This window comes from Carlito syrichta, unplaced genomic scaffold (assembly GCF_000164805.1).
Source record: "Carlito syrichta isolate Samal-C Ts95f unplaced genomic scaffold, Tarsius_syrichta-2.0.1 Scaffold305880, whole genome shotgun sequence".
NCBI lineage: Eukaryota > Metazoa > Chordata > Mammalia > Primates > Tarsiidae > Carlito > Carlito syrichta.
Genome location: NW_007249976.1, coordinates 2,735 through 21,855, shown reverse-complemented (window position 1 = coordinate 21,855; position 19,121 = coordinate 2,735). Strand labels below are relative to the sequence as shown.

Sequence of the window (19,121 nt, the reverse complement as noted above, 5' to 3'; positions counted from 1 at the left end):
CCGGAGCCCAGCAGGTAGAGGCTGTGGTGGCTGGAAGCAGCCACTGCACTCCAGTCTGGGTGACAAGAGTGAGACTCCAACTCAAAAATAAATAAATACATAAATAAATAATAAAAAAGTAAAATGTGATTGTCATTCAATCATTCAACAAGTGCTTACTGAGTACTGCCAAGTACCATTTTAGACCCTAAATATACACAGTTGAAGAACTGACACAATTCCTGCCCCCATGAGGTTACAATCTAGTGGAAACAGAAAATAAACACATAACAAATAAATAAAAAACATTAGGACAATAAGCATTAATAGGGGTTAGCAGCCGGGCTCAGTGGCTCAGCCTGTAATCCCAGCACTTTGGGAGGCCGAGGTGAGCAGACTGCCTGAGCCCGCGGGTTGGAGACCCGCCTGGGCAACTTGGCGAGACCTCATCTCTACAATAAATCAAAAAACTAGCGGGGCATGATAGCTTGCGCCTGTAGCTCCAGCTACTTGGAAGGCTGAGGCGGAAGGATCGCCGGAGCCCAGCAGACAAGGCTGGGGTGGCCGGGAGCGGCCACTGCACTCCAGTCTGAGGACAGAGTGAGACTCAAATTAAAAAAAAAAAAAAAATAGGGGTTAGCTGTGGGATTATATTCACTAGGGCAGTCAGGAAAGACTTACTCTAAGGCAACAGTTTACTAAGAATTGGAAAACTATGGGACAAATCTGGCCCACCACCTGTTTTTGTTCACTCCATGAACTAAGATTAAAATGATTTTACCATTTTTAAATGGCTGAAAAAAGTCACAAGACTATTTTGTGCACATAAAAACTATAAGAAATTTAAATTTCAGTGTCCATAAATAAAGCTTTGTTGGAACACAGCCACACTCATTTGTTTATGTACAGACAGTCCCCAACTAGCGATGGTTTGACTTACGAATTTTTGACTTTATAATGGGTTCAGAGATATATTCAAAGTTTTTCAATTTATGCTGGGCTTTTCAAGACATACTCCTGTTGTAAGTTGAGGAATATCTATAATGCCTATGGTTACTTTTGCACTACAAGACGATCAAGCAGTTTCAACAAAAACCATCTAGCCCTTTGCAGAAAAAACTTGCTAAATCTGATTAGATCTAAATGAGCAAAAGCCAGACATAAAAAGACCTTTGGTGGAGCAGTGTTCTAGCCTGATAGCAAGTGCAAAGTCCCAGAGACAGCAACAAAAATGGCATGCATGACAGACAGAAAAAGGCCAGCACGGTTCTGCAGCAGAATGAGAATGAAGATAGTACTAGCCTGGTCGTGTTGGCTCACACCTGTAATCCCAACACTTTGGAAGGCTGAGGAGGGCTGATTGCCTGAGTCCAGGAGTTTGAGACCAGCCTGGGCAACATGGTGAGACCTCATCTCTTCAGTTAAAAAAAAAATTAGGCTGGGCTCAGTGGCTCAGCCTGTAATACCAGCACTTTGGGAGGCCGAGATGAGTGGATTGCCTTAGCCTGCAAGTTCAAGACCAGTCCGGGCAACTTGGTGAAACTTTGTCTCTACAATAAATTAAAAAATTAGGCGAGCAAGGTAGCGTGTGCCTATAGTTCTGGCTACTTGGAAGGCTGAGACAGAAGGATCACCGGAACCCAGCAGGTCGATGCTGGGGTAGCCATGAGTGTGCCACTGCACTCTAGTCTGGGCAACAGAGTAAGACTCCAACTCAAAAAAAAAAAACAAAAATGAGCTGGGCATAGTGGCACACATCTGTCGTCCCAGTTATGTGGAAGGCTGAGGGGGAGGGATTGCCTTGGCCCAGCAGGTCAAGCCTGCGGTAGGTGTGATCATGCCACTGCACTCTAGCCTGGGCAACAGAGTAACAACACTCCAACTTAAAAAAAGAAAAAGAAAGTGCTAGAGAGGCAGGCTTGGCCAGAGGCCAGATAATATATGGCTCTGTTGGTCATAGCAAGGAATCAATTTATTCTAGAAGGGGGTGAAGACACTGACAGGTTTAAAATAATAATTTGATTTGATAACTAGCGTCCATAAATGCTGTGTGAAGAAAAACCTTTAGTGAGGTAAAAACACAGATAAGTCCAGCTGAGAGATTTTAATAGTCAAGTCTGGGGTTTTGGTGGTGACGTTGTTGAAAACTAGTTGAATTTAGGGTACATTTTGGATGTAGTACAGACAGAATTTGCTGATGGGTTATATTTGCAGTATGAGTAAGAGAGAAATCAAGGAGAATTCTTAAATTTTAGGCCTGAGCAACTGGATATATGATGAAGTCATTCAAAAACAAAGGGGGTGGGGGCGGGCAATGTAGCTCATGCCTATAATCCCAGCGCTTTGGGAAGTTGAAGCAGGAGGATTGCTTGAGCCAAGGAGTAACATAGTGAGACCCTATCTCTACAAAAATGTTTTAAAAAACAGTAGCCAGGCACAGTGGTGCACACCTGAAGTCCCAGCTACTTGGGAGCCTGAGGCAGGAAGATACCTCAAGCACAGAAGTTCCAGGCCGCCATGAGCTATGACTGCACCACTGTACTCTGGCCCAGGTGACAGAGTGAGATCCCATATCTAAACAAAACAAAAAAACTGGGAATGGAAAAGGTTTGAGGGAAACAGTAGAGTCTTTTTGGCCATGGTAAGTATGAGATCTATCAGATATCCAAATGTTTCAATGCATACGTGTTTCCTTGCCTATAAAATGAGAAGGTAGTGGCACCTCAGAGAATGTTCATGAAATTAGGTAAGATAATACATGTGAATGCTCAGAATACAAGTGCTCAGATAATATATGTGAAGTGCCTGGCCTACAATAAACACTCAGTAAATGTTAGCCACTCTTATTACCCAAATGGAAATATCAAATAGGCAGCAGGTTATACGAGTTTGGAACTCCAAGAAGTATTCGATGTTATTGACAGAGTTAGTTAGTAGTCCTCAGTATATAGATGACCTGGATGAGATCACTTGGAAGAGTCTATAGCCAAAGGTAGACTCCTGGGTGCCTTCAACATTCCAAAGAGTTAAGCAGAGGAGGGAAGTCGTACAGAATACTGAAAATGAATAACCAATGAGTTAAGAAGTAAAGTGGGTGACTTACAGTAGTGTTAAAAAAAAATCCATGGAGTATATGAAGAAGGGAGTGGCCAGCTGGTTCAAATACTGCCAAATGGTTTAACAGGATAAGAACTGAGAATTATCTATTCAATCTGGTAAGATAGAGGTCCTTGAGAACCTTGATAAGAGCTATTTTAGGAGTCATGAGGATAAAAGCCCAACTGGAGTAGTTGAAGAGAGAATGAAAGGTAAGAAAGTAGAAGATAGCAATTACAGCTAGCACTTTCAAGGAGTTTTGTTGTGAAAGGGAACAGACTGAGGTAGTAGCTGGAGGAGGACGTGAGGTCAAGAATTTTTTAAAAGAAGAATGATACTAAGACAGTTAGTTTTATTCGGTGATGGGCTCAATTCACCTTAGTGAGAAATTGCCAATGCAGCAGGAGGGGGGGACAGTACAACACTGAGTAGATGGGAAGAGATGGAATCTAGAGCTCAAATAAAGAGGTTGGCCTTAGATAGGATGAGGCCCTTCTTTGATTGTAGAAGGCAGCAGAGGATACTGCCTAGGTATCACACCTAGGTTCCCTTTTAACAGGAAGGGAAAAGCTATTTATTACATACTTTGAGAATATTTAAAATCTCTTGACTCAGAGCCAGGTGTGCTGGTGTGTGCCTACAGTCCCAGCTACTTGGGAGACTGATGCAGGACAATCACTTGAGCCCAGTTCTTCAAGGCTGTAGTACCCTTTTATTGCATCTGTGAATTCCCTCACTCCAGCCCAGACAACAGAGGCCTCATCTCTAAAATAAACAACTTCTGGCCGGTCTTGGTAGCTCAGCCTGTAATCCCAGCACTTTGGGAGGCCGAGGCAAGTGGATTGCCTGAGACCGGGGGTTCCAGACCCACCTGGGCAACTTGGCTAGACCTCATCTCTACAATAAATCAAAAATTAGCTGGGTATGGTAGCGCATGTCTGTAGTTCCGGCTACTTAGAAGGCTGAGACAGAAGGATCGCCGGAGCCCAGCAAGTTGAGGCTTCAGTGGCCGGGAGCGTGCCACTCTGCACTCCAGCCTGGGCAACAGAGTGAGACTCCAACTCAAAAGTAAATAAATAAATAAGAACAAAAAACAACTCCTGAGTCGGGCTTGGTGGCTCAGCCTGTAATCCCGTGCCTTTGGGAGGCTGAGGTGAGTGGATAGCCTGAGCCCATGGGTTCGAGACCCGCCTGGGCAGTGAGACCTCATATCTACAATAAATCAAAAAATCAGCCGGGCGTGGTAGCGTGTGCCTGTAATTCCAGCTACTCGGAAGGCTGAGGCGGAAGGATCGCCAGAGCCCAGCAAGTTGAGGCTGCGGTGGCCAGGAGCAGCCACTGCACTCCAGTCTGGGCGACAGAGTGAGACTCCAACTCAAAAAAAACAACAAAAAAAAAACCACAACTCCTGGTTCATTTATTACACTCGGTATAATACAACCAAGTCTTTAAGAATCAGTAAGTCAGTCGGGCTTGGTGGCTCAGCCTGTAATCCCGCGCCCTTGGGAGGCTGAGGTGAGTGGATTGCCTGAGCCCGCGGGTTCGAGACCCGCCTGGGCAACTTGGCGAGACCTCATCTCTACAATAAATCGAAAAATTAGCGGGGCGTGGTAGCACGCGCCTATAGTTCCAGCTACTTGGAAGGCTGAGGCGGAAGGATCGCCAGAGCCCAGCAGGGGAGGCTGCGGTGGCTGGGAGCGGCCACTGCACTCCAGTCTGGGCGACAGAGTGAGACTCCAACTCAAAAGAAATTTTTTTAAATAAATAAAAATAAAATAAAACAAAATATTTTTTTAAAAAAACAAAGAATCAGTAAGTCAGTCGGACTTGGTGGCTCAGCCTGTAACCCCGTGCCTTCGGGAAGCTGAGGTGAGTAGATTGCCTGAGCCCGCGGGTTCGAGACCCGCTTGGGCAACTTGAAGAGCCCTCATCTTTACAATAAATTAAAAAAAAAAAATCAGCCGTTGTGGTAGTGCGCGCCTGTAGTTCCAGCTACTAAGAATCAGTAAGTCAGCAGATGAAGAATAGCCGAATTGCTCCCAGGGGCAATTTGTTCCTATTCGTTTTGAGAGCTCCAATCTTCAAATTTCCAAAGTATCTTGCAAAGTACTATATTTTAGTACTTCTCATGATGTGTTTTAAGCTGAACTCATTAAAAAGAAATTAGATAGTAAGTTCCATGAGGAAAGGGACTTCTTCAATGCTAAACCCCAGTAGCTGGTCATCTACCTGAAAAATAAAAGATGTTCTAAAAATCAATTAGATTTTCCAATCACTATCTATTTCTTACTTCGTAGAGTGCTGTATTTATGGCAGTCATGTAGGAAGATGAGCCTCTTGGCAGGCATTTTTCATCACTTGTAATAAGAGAAAATGTGACATTTGTAAATCATTTCCAAAAGTAGAATATAAAAATGCTGTTGAATCAATAAGAAAATTATAATATACTCAAGCATTGTCAAATACACAGATATCAAGAGGTAAACTTCTTAAGCCAAGATGGTTACTGAAATTTAACCAGTCAAGAAATGTATATAGTTACTGAGCTGACATCATAGTCTCTTGTGAAAAGATTATCAGGTGCAGGGACAAGGGGAGATTCTCTGGTTATGGGTGCATCAAAGAGAACAGTAGTTGTTTGAATGCATAACAGATAGGAAGAGATTTAAACTATTTTAAATATGATCTCTGCCAAATATTGGGAAATGCTAACACAAAAAGGTCACCTAGGATTAAAAAGTGCAGAGACGATCATAAACTGTTCTTCAAAACAACAGAAGGTAAAAATTTCACCCACACAGGAATGAAGTCCAGTTTTCAAATTTTTAATTACATTTTACCCAGCAATTATCATCTAAGAAACACAAGTACCACCCACTTTGTAATTAGAGAAAGAGGTAGCTACGGCCCTCATCCTCATTCCATGTCAACAAGAGCAAGAAGCAAAGATGCTCAAAACAGCTAAGCAAATGAGACAGGTGAACTCCACCCATCCTGCTTCAGAAAAAGAGGTAGGCATACAGTAGCTCATCTGTCATTTAAAAAAGAAAAACCAAAAAACAGCATAATAAATGTACTACTTCAGAGAGTAAACTATTCAGATTTCTTGGCAGTGCCCCCAAATTATTCTGCAGAATTGTCACAAAAAAGAAAATTCAAGAAACATGTATTTCCTGATTCCTCAGATCCCAAATCTGCATGCTAAAGCAGAAGAAATAAACTCACTTAACAGATACATTGTAGAAAATTAAGTTAATCATCGCAATCACAGGATTTATTCTTCTCTAATGGAAAATACCACAAAATGACCAGTTCTACATGAATAAGTCAAAAAAATTAAACAAGCAAACACCAATTTTGTTTTTAGAGATGGTTCTTTTTATTATAAGAAGTTTTGGTCCCCCATATAACAACTTTAAGCAGTTAACTTCATTTTGAACTATACCCTCATTCAACTACAAATTTCTATTATAAAATATCAGTTTTTCTCTTCCAGCTTCTTGCTCTTATTCTGGTGCAAAAGTCAGGTTGCATCTTTCCTTCTGGGATTATGGGCTGTTGAGTGACTAAAAGCAATTGCAGTAACACTGAGGAATCCACAACTTCCTTCCCTCCAAGGTAAAGAGTTATCTCTGTAAAGTCAGTTTTCTGATGGAACAGTATGAAGTTAGATGACAAAAGTGAACACTTTCCTTGGCAAAACAACTAAGCTACCAAGTCAGCCAATACAACTTTGACTTACTATTTTTTAGTAATTAATATTCAGATACATTCTGTATTCTTAGTATTTTGAAAAACCAATTGGTCTCTTCTGCCTACCACATCATATTTGGAAGTCTGCCATCACATTCTCAGAAGCCCACATTAGGTGGCATTAACCTATTAAAACAAAAAGAAAGTCCCTGGTGTTTTTTGTGTTTTTTTTTAATTACTCCAACATTTAAGTCTCTTAAGTAGAATAAAGAATCTTAAGAAAATTATTATTTGCTTTTAAAAGTCTCCTGCTTTCTGAATTTATACCTATATGACTAGCAATTAAAAGTTATGGGGAAAACATGAATCTGTTCTACTTCCAATTCCCAGAGTTTTTCAAATGACACCCAATTTTACAATTAAGAGTCAAACTGCACTTCACTTTGCCATCACTTGCAGAATTTCTGAACAATTCAGTTTTACCTATGAACTCCAGTCATTTTATGAGACTGTCTGGTCAAGAGTAGATGCCATTTATTATATAAAACAATTCAGTATATGTAACTAACCTTAAAACCTAGTGTCAATTCACTTAAAAGAAGGAATTTGTACACAATTCTAGTACTAAATTTAAAAATCCTACTCTTCAATTATACAATCAAGGTTTTAGAGCTAAGAGTTGCTAGGAAAACTGGCTGGTGTTAACATCAGCTCTGCCTAGACTTTTTGTAATCTATATGAACAATCCCAATTCACAGTTTTCATTCTGACTGTACAGGAAATGCTTTCTGCAACCTAACATATCTAAAAAGGTTTCATTCTGAGTGATGCAAACCCTGTACATAGCCTCAAAAGCCAAGGGTCAGAGGCTCTTATAAAACTAACTCACATGAACCAAACTTACATTAGTTTGGAAACAATTTACAAGCACTTGTTATAATACATCCACAAGCAGTGATAACCTTAACCAGAGACATTCTGAAGCATATCTCTTTAAATTACAAGAGAAAATGGACATAAAAACTACAAATACTTATTCGTTTCCTATATTGAAACCATATTTCCTGTTTTCCCTGGTTTCTCTTGATGTTTAAGATTTCTCTCTTAGCTCTGCTTACAGAATTTTTATTCTATAAAACTAATACAAAAATCATTGTTTCAAAAAGACATTTCTCTGGAAGCTTACTAGCAAAAATTAATTATTGCCATAAATTGACAATTCAAATCAAATACTTCAAAGGGAGCCAAGAGGTCCTAGGACCCCTTGGGGAATATTAAAAGGTATAAAATATGATCCATGCCCTTAGGGAGCTGAATATGAATATATTTATTGATTCACAGGAGAAGGTAGCTTGAGTGGTCATTTTATTCAAATATATGCAGGACTGTACTTTAAAAATACACCTCCAGAGAAGATGATAAAATTACTTTGGTAACCTTTTTACCATCACTGTAACAACCACCATTATTAGCAACAAGTTCTTTATACAACTACCTTATTCTTCTAAAAGTTTAAACCTATTTTCGCTTACTCTATTATCAGTGGAGCTGGAAAACAGCTGGTTACCATTCCTAATAATGGATCCATTCATGTTTTATGAAGAGTTATTAAGTTGCCTCTTAACCTTTCATTCTCTCAACCTTTCCTCATAGGACTGACTTCCAATCATATAATCATCTTTTGAGTCTCCTCAGAACCGTCTCCAAGGTCTCCTCATCCCTTTTAAGTTGAGGAACCTAGAAATGGAAACAACACTCAAGTAAGGGGATGATCAGGGCTAAGTTTCACCTGCATAAAATATAATGACATCCCATCAGGACACCTCAACATCACTTTCAAAACCCCAATCAGTACCTTTACAAAAATGTCCTATGATGGCTCTCACACTTTCTTCTGCCATACTTAAATTAGTTTAGTATTTTTTAAAGATTAATCAAAATTATCCTGCGAGTGGTCTTATACAAATTCTCCTAGCTTATATAATGTCCTTGCAAAGTACTCCTAAAAGTTGTATGTACATCAAGATTTCAATTTCAACATTCACTGGTCACTTTCTATACAAAAAAAAAATCACCATTATAAACAACATAAAACATAAATGATGACTTAAAAATGGTCCATGTCATAAGAGAGTCACAATCTAATGGGACAAGGACAGACGTATTCAACAGTGTCACAACCTAAGGCACTCTGGGGTCAGTTCTTCAAGGTAAGTGAAAAGTACAATTAAAAAGAGAAAAAACAAAAAACAAACAAACAAAAAAACCTGAGAAGAAGTTGAGTTTCAACTAGTAGTAGTATCTGTGAAAGTTTCATGGAAGAATCTGAGTTGAGTCATAGATTAATAAGCCAGAGGTAAGTCAAAAGGAGCTTTAAGGCAAAGGAGAAGCTCTGTCAAAGGTATAAAGGCTGATACACAAAGACTATGGAAAACACCTAATAGTTTATTAGTCCAATGTGACTGAAGCACATAAGAGAATGTATGTTCAGGAAATATGGTTCAAAACATAGAAATGTAGACCAGCTAGATTATGAAGGGCTGAGAAATTTAAATTTTATTTTATATTCATAGTGAAAAGTCAAAGGGTTTTAGAAATAAAGTGACATAATCAGATCTGTATTTAAGAAAACAACTGGCATCACTCTGTAGGGTGAAAAGAAAGGTGGGGAGACCAGTGAGATAAACTCAACAATCCATGCAAAGGTAACAGTTATTTAAACTAGGATGGTAGCTGGGCTTGATGGCTCAGCCTATAATCCCGTGCTTTGGGAGGCTGAGGTTAGTGGATTGCCTGAGCCTGCGGGTTCGAGACCTGCCTGAGCAACTTGGCGAGACCTCATCTCTACAACAAATCAAAAATATCAGCCAGGCGTGGTAGCGTGTGCCTGTAATTCTGGCTACTCGGAAGGCTGAGGCGGAAGGATCGCCAGAGCCTACAGGTCGAGGCTGCAGTGGCCGGCGACAGAGTGAGACACCAACTCAAAAAAAAAAAAAAAAAAACTAGGATGGTAGACACAGAAAAGCAGGAAGATGTTAAAGAAATACTACAATATTATTCAGAAATTGATTGGATGAGAGTAGGAAAAGAAAAGACTTAACGATAGCACAGTGCAGAGAGCAAGAATGAACTTTCAAATAAATGTAGGTGGAGATTTAAATTCTAGCTCTGCCACTTACTAGCCATATAACTTAAGGAAAACTAATTTGTGCCTCAGTTTCTTCACCTGTAAAAAATGGCATATAAAGTATATTAGCAAATCTTTTTTTTTAAGAGACATACAGAAAAACTGTATTTTTCCTCCTTAAGCACACTAGCCTCTACTATTCTTAAACTTTAACCTCTTTTGAAATTCTATTTCTCAAGTTAAGTTTCAACTCCCCAGAATTTGTAACCTACAACTTAGCATTTCTTCTATAATCAAATTGTTAATTGCATTGATCACTGTTAGACTAGCACTCATTCTCCCTAAGTTGAAACTTAAGAGCAAATGTCAAATAGTCATCAAGTATAGACTAATGGATGTGAACTCTGGGGCCAAGAATCCTGAAGAACCTTCTGAGTTGTTATAAAAGATAATCAAGTGCTCATACTTATAAAAAGATCAGGAATACTAGTTATAAGGACCAAGAGTAGCCGGGCTCGGTGGCTCAGCCTATAATCCTGCGCCTTTGGGAGGCTGAGGTGAGTGGATTGTGTGAGCCCACGGGTTCGAGACCCGCCTGGGCAACTTGGCAAGACCTCATCTCTACAATAAATCAAAAATCAGCCGGGCATGGTAGCGTGTGCCTGTAGTTCCAGTTACTTGGAAGGCTGAGGCGGAAGGATCCCAGCAGGTTGAGGCTGTGGTGGCCAGGAGCAGCCACTGCACTCCAGTCTGGGCGACAGAGTAAGACTCCAACTCAAAAAGTAAAAAATAAAAAAATAAAGACCAAGAGTAGCAACTCCAATATACCTGCCTGGCATGATAACTATGCAACTCATAGAGGCACTGTATTCCTTGATATTCTACATGCCTATTTACTGTCTAGTTCTCTTTCTTCTCCCTTTCTTGCCTTACCACGAGAATTATGTTTTAGTCGGATACCAATTGTACCCACTATTGACAGGTGTCTAGCAATTTGGTTTCACCTAGTTTATAGATGAACTTGACACCCAGATCAAAATCAAGAACATTATAAAGTCAAGAATACAAGTTGGGCGCAGTGGCTCATGCCTATAATCCTAGCACTTTGGGAAGCCAAGGTGAGAGGATTGCCTGAGCCCATGGGTTGGAGAGCAGCCTGGGCAACTTGGTGAGACATCATCTCTATAATAAACTTAAAAATTAGCTGGGCATGGTGGCGCATGCCTGTAGTTCCAGCTATGTGGAAGGCTGAGGCAGAAGGACAAGGCTGTGGTGGCCATGAGTGTGCCACTGCACTCCAGTCTAGGTGACAAAGTGAGACTCCAACTCAAAAAAAAAAAAAAAAAATTACAGTACTCAGCTGCACATGTGCACACAAATATAGGTATACCTCAGTGTAATAAAAACCAGTCATTCTGGTAAAAAAAAAAAAAAAAATTACAGCACCTCTCTTTCAACAGTTCTAATAATATTTAGGGTTTCCCATGTGCCAGGCAAAGTGCTAAGTGCTTACATTCATGATTTCAATGAAACCTCACAATAATGTTATGAACCATGATCACCCTGAACTTACAAATGAAGAAACTGAGGCATGGAGAGGCTAAAACTTTCCCAGGCCAGGCGCAGTGACTCATACCTGAAATCCCAGCACTTTGGGAGGTTGAAGTAGAAGGACTGTTTTAGCCCAGGAGTTCGAGACCAGCCTGGGCACCATAGTGAAATCCCCAACTCAGCCGGGCTCGGTGGCTCAGCCTGTAATCCCGCGCCTTTGGGAGGCTGAGGTGAGTGGACTGCCTGAGCCTGCGGGTTCGTGACCCGCCTGGGCAGGCGAGACCTCATCTCTACAATAAAATCAAAAAAAAAATATTAGCCAAGCATGGTAGCGCGCGCCTGTAATTCCGGCTACTCGGAATGCTGAGGCGGAAGGATCGCCGGAGCCCAGCAGGTCGAGGCTGCGGTGGCTGGGAGCGGCCGCTGCACTCCAGTCTGGGCGACAGAGTGAGACTCCAACTCAAAAAAAAAGAAATCCCCAACTCTACAAAAAATAACAAAAACGGGCCAGGTGTGGTAAGCACAACTGTAATCCTTCCTAGCTACTCAAGAGGCTGAGGTGGGAGGATCACTTAAGCCCAGGAATTGGAGGCTGCAGTGAATTATGATGGGACTCCATCTCCATCTCAAAAAACAACTTTTCCAAGGCCATTCAGCTTATACATGACGGAGCTAAGATTTGAACCCAGGCAGTCTAAATCCAGAGCCCAGTCTTAACAACTCTTAATTACTGTGCTATACTATCTTACACTATTACAGATTAGATTATGAGATTCTCCTTGTCCTTTGTAAAGGTATTTATATATGCACAAATAAAAAATCCTAGCCAAAGAGATTACAAAAGGATTTTCTCTTAACTAAGCTTAAAGAGATGTTATCCAAAAGATTTTACTGCTTATAATTAAAGGCAATAATCTAGGGGCCATTTTTGTGTTTGATCTAAAAACTCTTCACTCTTCATGAATGGACAGAAGTTGAATACAAGCATATGTAAATATTTATTTCTCTAGGTGTAAGATACTAATTATAGCTACAATTAACTTCTCCTTTGTTTTTAGAACCGAGATAGTACAAAAAAAAGACTTCATGAAAATATTTTCTCTAAAAACATTCTACAAGTAATGTTACTCTCCTAATTCAAGACAGAAAGTCACAAATACTATGATGCGGCAAAATGAGAATGAAACGATGCTTCAACACAGCATGGGTAAGGGATGGATCTCTCTAAAACAGTTTGCATGTTAGTTAGATTCATAGCTATTGCTGCTAAAAGACTTCAAAACATCTACACCCAAACCTCCCAACAAAACACAAAACTAAAAATGCAAGAAAGTAAATAAACTACTGTATGTGGAAGAAACTCTAACTCCTGAAATAAATGCCAGTGGACAGATAATACCCACTGGTACTGCACAAGATATTGCTGTAGCAATAATTAAAGGTAAGATATCTGGGGAAATCCCTTTGGTCTATTTGTCAAATAGAAAAACAGCTACTCATTTCAAGGAAAGGGGAATTTTCATATGCTGCACAGAAAACTGCCAACTAACTCTTACACTTAAATCTTTGTTACTTTCTTAATATTAAAATCCATTAGGGTAGTACATTCAACATCTAAAAAGTTAAGTAAAGTTTGGCCTCCAAGAAGTTTTGCACTAGTCCAACAACAGAACTTACAGCATCTGTAACAATTACAGTCACACAACATAATTCTTCTTTCAAACATCTCAGTCTTTACAAGTGAACGCTTGGCAGCAGCTATGGCCTCGTGGTTGGCTTCCCCTGGCGTGTAACCTGACAAGGTAAAGAGCTCATTGAAATATTTAACAGGGGTGGTATGGATTTCTTTGGATAGGTCAAGAAAAGCAACTCATCCTTTTTAAAAAGGTAAAGAACCATTTAATGGGAAGTCATTCCCTCAGTCCAAGTGTCTGTGTATTTCCTCAAGGCTTTCTCAGAGACCTTATTTAGGGGGAAAATGAAAAGGCTAACAAAAGGATCTCTTTTCTCTCCCTATTCCCAGCATAATCTACCTCAGCCACAGGGCCAGTAGCATCCACAGCCATAAATGCCAGCAATTAGAGAATTAAGCCATAAAACCACCCACTCAGGTATAAGAGCGCAGGCCTCCAGCTTTATTTAATGCATGCCATAAAAGATCCTGTACTTCCTTCTTTCAGGCCTTTTTCACAACCAACAAGATGACAATAACAAAAATTGCCTTTTGTCTGCCTACCTCATACTGATGTGATCAATGAAACCATCTGGGCCCAGGTGATAGAAATTTAAGATTTCTTTTTCTTAATAAAAGATTGCATTTTCACTAACATGCCACCTATAGATCTAGTAAAAGACATGCTGTATTTTGAACACTAAGAAAATGGAAACTAAAGTCAAACAACTTTTTCCAGAAAAATTATTCTCTTATCCTGAAACTACTCTAGAAACCTAATCAATTCCTGAACTTCTCAAGAAATTCTAGAGCCTACAAGGGTATTAATGAATTCAACAATTTCTAGACCCTTCTAAAGACATCACTAATTTAAAAAGTTAATTCAAATCTCAAAGCAAACTTTCATTCAGTCTGTATTTCAAATCTGATACAATTTAGGAATAATCAATAATTTCACTTGATTGTTTATCTTTATAACCTACCAGTCCACAAAAATCACAAGTCTGTGATTTACTCCATGATAAGATTCATCACGGTTCATAAAACTAGATAAGATCCAAGCAAATACTTTGTAACAATGAACTCCACGGCATCCTCTTTCTTGCTAGTGCCTACAGGGTTAAGAATCTGATTAAAATGAAGGTACAGTCATGCCAGACTCATTAGTAACTTAACCTTTCTTAATCCCTGAAAATAACATATGCAAACAAAAGAACATCCCATCCCAGCAAACCTTGAATAAATTCCTCCCAAAGTCGTGATAGTCACAGAGCTTCCCCCTTTCTCAAAGGTCCTTGCCACTGGACTCTCCACCTTGGCAAAGGAAGAATGGAAAGAGACAAGATATTCACAAAAGGCCCGATTGAAGGCCTTCAGTTAAGTGCTAGAAGGAAGCTGAAGTTCTGTGCCAACACTAGTGGAATGTGGGCAGGCACAAAGAGATCTTAATTAGGAGACCTACAATTAAAACACAGAGAGTTTCCAAAAGAGAGAGAGGCAGTGCAGTCTGTTATGCCTCTGAGCAAGCAAAGCATTGGTGCCACCCCCTCCAGCCACAGGGCAAGGGAGGCAATTGGTGTAGAGTCTACACAGCTGCTCTATGGAAGGACAGCTCCAAGGTGAGCAAAGAGATGAGAATTAAGTCAAGGGAATATTCTTCTCAACTTTCAGTTCAGAAAATAAATCACTATTTTGTGGATAATTTCCTTCAGGAATATGTGCCTTAAGATAATTAAATGGAAGGGAAAGATGGAGACATGTCATCTGGTTTTCAATGAGAAAGAAGAAGAGTTCTACTGCTCAGTACAAACCAAGCACTTTATTTCAGAACATATTAAAAACTACTTCCTTCAATGTAGGTACTATTGCTTTGGGTTTATAAACATGTTGATGTATGAGATTTTTCTTTTCTTTTAGAATCTCACATACCTACCATATGTTCTCACTCATAAGTAGACCTTGAACAATTATCATAATACTATAAGAAAGGGACTGGGAGTACAGTGAAAGTGTGTGGGGGGGGGATTGGCAACTGTGGGGGGGAGTAGTCACACCTCATTAACAAGGGTACCTGCATATGAACATTTGTATACCTAACCATGAACTGTGCCCCTCATCTTTAAAATAAAAAGAAAAAAGAAAAAAAAAGGAAAAAAAATCTCACATATGTAAGGGAATATACTACCTAGACAGAAAATAACTTCTTTACTGGATAGTCAGGAATCCACAATAATGAAAACACAGAAAATAAGTTTAGTTAAACAAGAAGGCCCCTCCAAACACCAGATCATGCCTGGGGTTCTACAAGTTCTCAGAACTATGTTTAACATTTTATCCTTATTTTTCTCATAAATGAAACTGGTCAGTTTCACCAATATCCTTATTTTTTTCCCACACAATAAAAACTTTCCCACCAAGTTGAAATTTCTCCTACTAATAATAATGCCAGTTAAGTGGGCAAATGTATGATCTGATATTAAAAATTACCAAACAGAATCCCAGCTACTTAGGAAACTGGCTGAGGCATAAGGATTGTTTGAGCCAGGAGCTCCAGACCAGACCCCATCTCTTACAAAAAAAAAAAAAAATTACCAAATAGGCCCACTGACTCATAATAGACTCAGAATAAGAAATTCTGGTCTGACCAAAAATGTAATAAAATAGAAAGGAGTCAATATTGGAACAGAAAGATTCATGAGCTATTTAGCTCAAACACTTAACTTTACAGGTCAGAAATTTAAAGTCAAAAGTGAACTGCTTTCTTCAGAGAGGTTAGTCCAAAAAAAAAAAAAAAGCGAACTGCACAAGTGACAGAGATGAGTGAGATGAGAGCCCATGTCCACTGGCTTCTACTCTGAAGATTCTTCCACTGTATCCCACCTTTTTCTCTGCTTCAGTTTCCTTCTGCCAATCTCAGGATTAGCTGTGAAGGCAATGAAGGAGTAACTCCTACTCTTAGAACATATGACCAATAAATATTTTTTTAAAAAATCACACTCTCCAACTACCTTTCTGCTATAGTACTACTGTCTTTTCAAGTCCAACCCAAAATCCTGCCTCAGTCCACATGAACTAAACTGCAATATCAAATGAAAACAAATACCAACATTGTAATTCAGGTCCAATTTATATCTAACCAAAGTTTGCTATGTTATAATCAGGATGGAAATTTTGCTTTTAACATTTTGTGAAGTAGTAGGAGAGAGGTAAATGGATTATTAAATTAATAAACAAGGACTAATTGTTGATAAATAAACTAACCCTGAGGTTTATACGAAAACAATCCAGATTCAGGCCAACAGAGAGGATGCTGCTATGCTATGTTTATTTAGATGGCAATAGTATGAACATTACCTGAGACAATCCACAGAAAAACGGAATACTGGCATTAGGGATGGAAGGGAAGAGGAAAGGCAAAAAATGGACTTCTATGATTTCTTACAGGCTCAATAAAAGAAAACTTAATTCTACTTCCTAATTGTCATATAGAAAAACCAAATGAAAGACCAGCAGCACCTATATTTTTAAAAAATAGTCCCATTCTAGCAGAATTTGGTTAGGAAGAACTCTCACATGTTGTTAACCCAGAGATATTCAATACAAAGGAAGCTAGGAACCAGTGGTGGTAAAAGACAAGTCTATTACTGTTAACTGAGTTCAAATGGTGAGTTAACTGGAAGTTCTGCCACCTAGTTTTAGAAGTATTAGCTTAGGTTTTGTTATAGGCAAGTTACAATTATTATTCACTTAAGACAAATCAGAATTGAAAGAGGTTAGAATCACTGTGGGTCATATAATCATTTCTTCATGGATCCAGGTAAGACTTGATAAAGAGCTGTGAGGGGGAGTTCTAAGAACAATCTTTAGAATTCTATGTCAGCCCAGGTTGAGCCCTAAACTTCTCTTCTGGAAGCTTATCATTTATTTGTAAAAAATGCTTGGCTTCTCTACTGAAAACTAACAGGTAAGAGGATATCATCTCTCTAATTTAGCACTACTCGATGCATACCATCAACTCGTACTAAACTGCCTCAGACTATCACATAAAAAGCTTACCCATGAAACAACAGCTCATTCAAGCCAATTCCCAATTCAGAAAAAAAATACTTAAGTTTAATACAAGGAGTCAACCACTCTTCTCATGATGAAGTAGCAACTACTGTTCAGGCAAAAGTTTTAAAGAAAAAAAAAACCTTATAAATATGATTTTATTTGAAATAACTGTAATTCCTTGACAGGCTTTAACACTATGTGCTACTACTGTTAAGTAAGATAAAACACTAGTTTACAATCATCTCATAATGCCAGTGGATATGAAATATTAGCACCTGATTAAAACATTAAAGGTGATTTGCCAAAGACCAACAGATAAAATATTCTGGTGCCCAGACATTAGGTCCCTGAATCCAGGTGGCTCTCTTTCTAACCAGTCTCTTGAAAAGTTATGATTGGAAGCTGTCAGCATGAAACTTTGCTTTTGAATATGTGATAACAACATTTGGAATGTGAATGCTTGGTCCTTCAATACAAAATACATAAGCAATACTAAACAAAAAGAATATGCTTCTTAGGATCCCCTTAAAATAAACTAACTTCTCCTAATAGAGACTTTCTTATTATACGCAAATATACATGGGGCTAAAATTCTACATAAAACCAGGCAAGTCTCAATTTTGAAAATAAGCAGGTAAATGAAATGTCAGTAATTTTTTTTTTTTTTTTTTGCTGCTGTATCTTTTAAAAAAGCAAAATCAACTCACATTTAAGCACCAACTCCATGCAAGTAACCTGAACGGTTCAGTCTTTTTGTCATGTATGAGGCCTTTGGTTCTCCAACTACATGGGATCTGTGTTGTTAGCTTAAAAAATACAGAATTGGCCTTTCAAAAAAAAATAATAATCTACAGCAACCAATAAATAGTCTCAAACAACCCTGCTGACTGCAGCTGCCTTCTGAAGGCTGGGAAAAGGAGGTGGAGATAGAGCAGAGAGAGGCAGGGAAAGGGGACGCTGCAGCTAGCTACATAGCAAGGAACACGCCCCCATCATGTCCTCCTTGCTCTGTCAGAAGGCGGGTTGTTGTCAGTCTCCTGATCAGGCTGCCTTAGAAACGATTAAAAAAAGGAGGCAGGAAGACTAACAACTAAAAAATGCCAGCTCCTTGAAAGGAGGGGCCAGGGTCCTTGGGATCTCCTCCCTCCCCTTCTTCCCAGGATCTTTCTGTACATCTAAAGGGATGTGGGGCACAATAGGGGACAAGGGGTTTGCCCAGGATATTTTGTGTGTGCACCAACGGCAGAGCACGCAGGAAACGACTGGTTGTTATCTTTCCCTTTCTGTTTCAATCAAGAGCACTCCAGAGCAGCAACCCCCTACCCCCCTTCGCTTCAGCCCCTAGCAGCTGCTCTTCCTCCTCCTAGCATCCCCTCATCCCATTCTCCCCCCTCTACAATTCAAACTCCCCCTTCTGCATCCAATGGAAAACAAATGCGCAACACCACCGGCTGAACCTGAACTCAACTTCCCTTCCCAGGGCAACTTTCCTATTTGCTGAAGGGAGCTGAATAACGCTTATAAAAGCATCCCCATTCTCGCCCAGCACTAATGGGGAAGGGGCAAAGCTCTGACCCTTCACCCACCTTGGGTCCCCTTCTAAGAAGCAGAGAGACAACCCCGAGTCCTCCTTCTAAGGAATAACTTTGCTTGATAATGCTCCTCTTTCTCCGGACCCAAAGCAGCCACCGCCACCATACCAAAGTATAACTGTCCCTTATCTACTCTCCTCACCCCAACCTGGCTTCCCCCAGCCCTTCCAAGCCCCAGGATTGGCCTAGGAAAAGGTGGATCAATACTGAAATGACGAGAAGAGAAGGGCGGGAGGGAGCCAGGGTTGGAGACTGCGTGCTCTCAGGCGCAGTGGGTGGGGTAGGAGAGCAGCTGCTTCCCCTGGGAGGATGCTGCCCAAGCCCCCCACAAACACCTCCCCTCACAGGGGCCCCCTTC

At 40.0% G+C, this 19,121-nt stretch overlaps 1 protein-coding gene across 1 annotated transcript in view; it reads right to left on the bottom strand.

Annotated features, from left to right (window-relative positions):
- The window catches only part of KMT2A (lysine methyltransferase 2A), an 89,685-nt gene extending 71,706 nt beyond the window's left edge, over positions 1–17,979 (bottom strand). Inside the window, exons 1-2 of the mRNA XM_008062920.2 lie at positions 17,879–17,979; positions 8,808–8,812 (exon numbers count right to left, since the gene is read on the bottom strand). Coding sequence (XP_008061111.2) covers positions 8,808–8,809 — 2 coding nt within the window. The 5' untranslated portion in view covers positions 8,810–8,812; positions 17,879–17,979. The remainder of the gene's footprint in view (positions 1–8,807; positions 8,813–17,878) is intronic.
- Between the last annotated feature and the right edge of the window lie 1,142 nt (positions 17,980–19,121).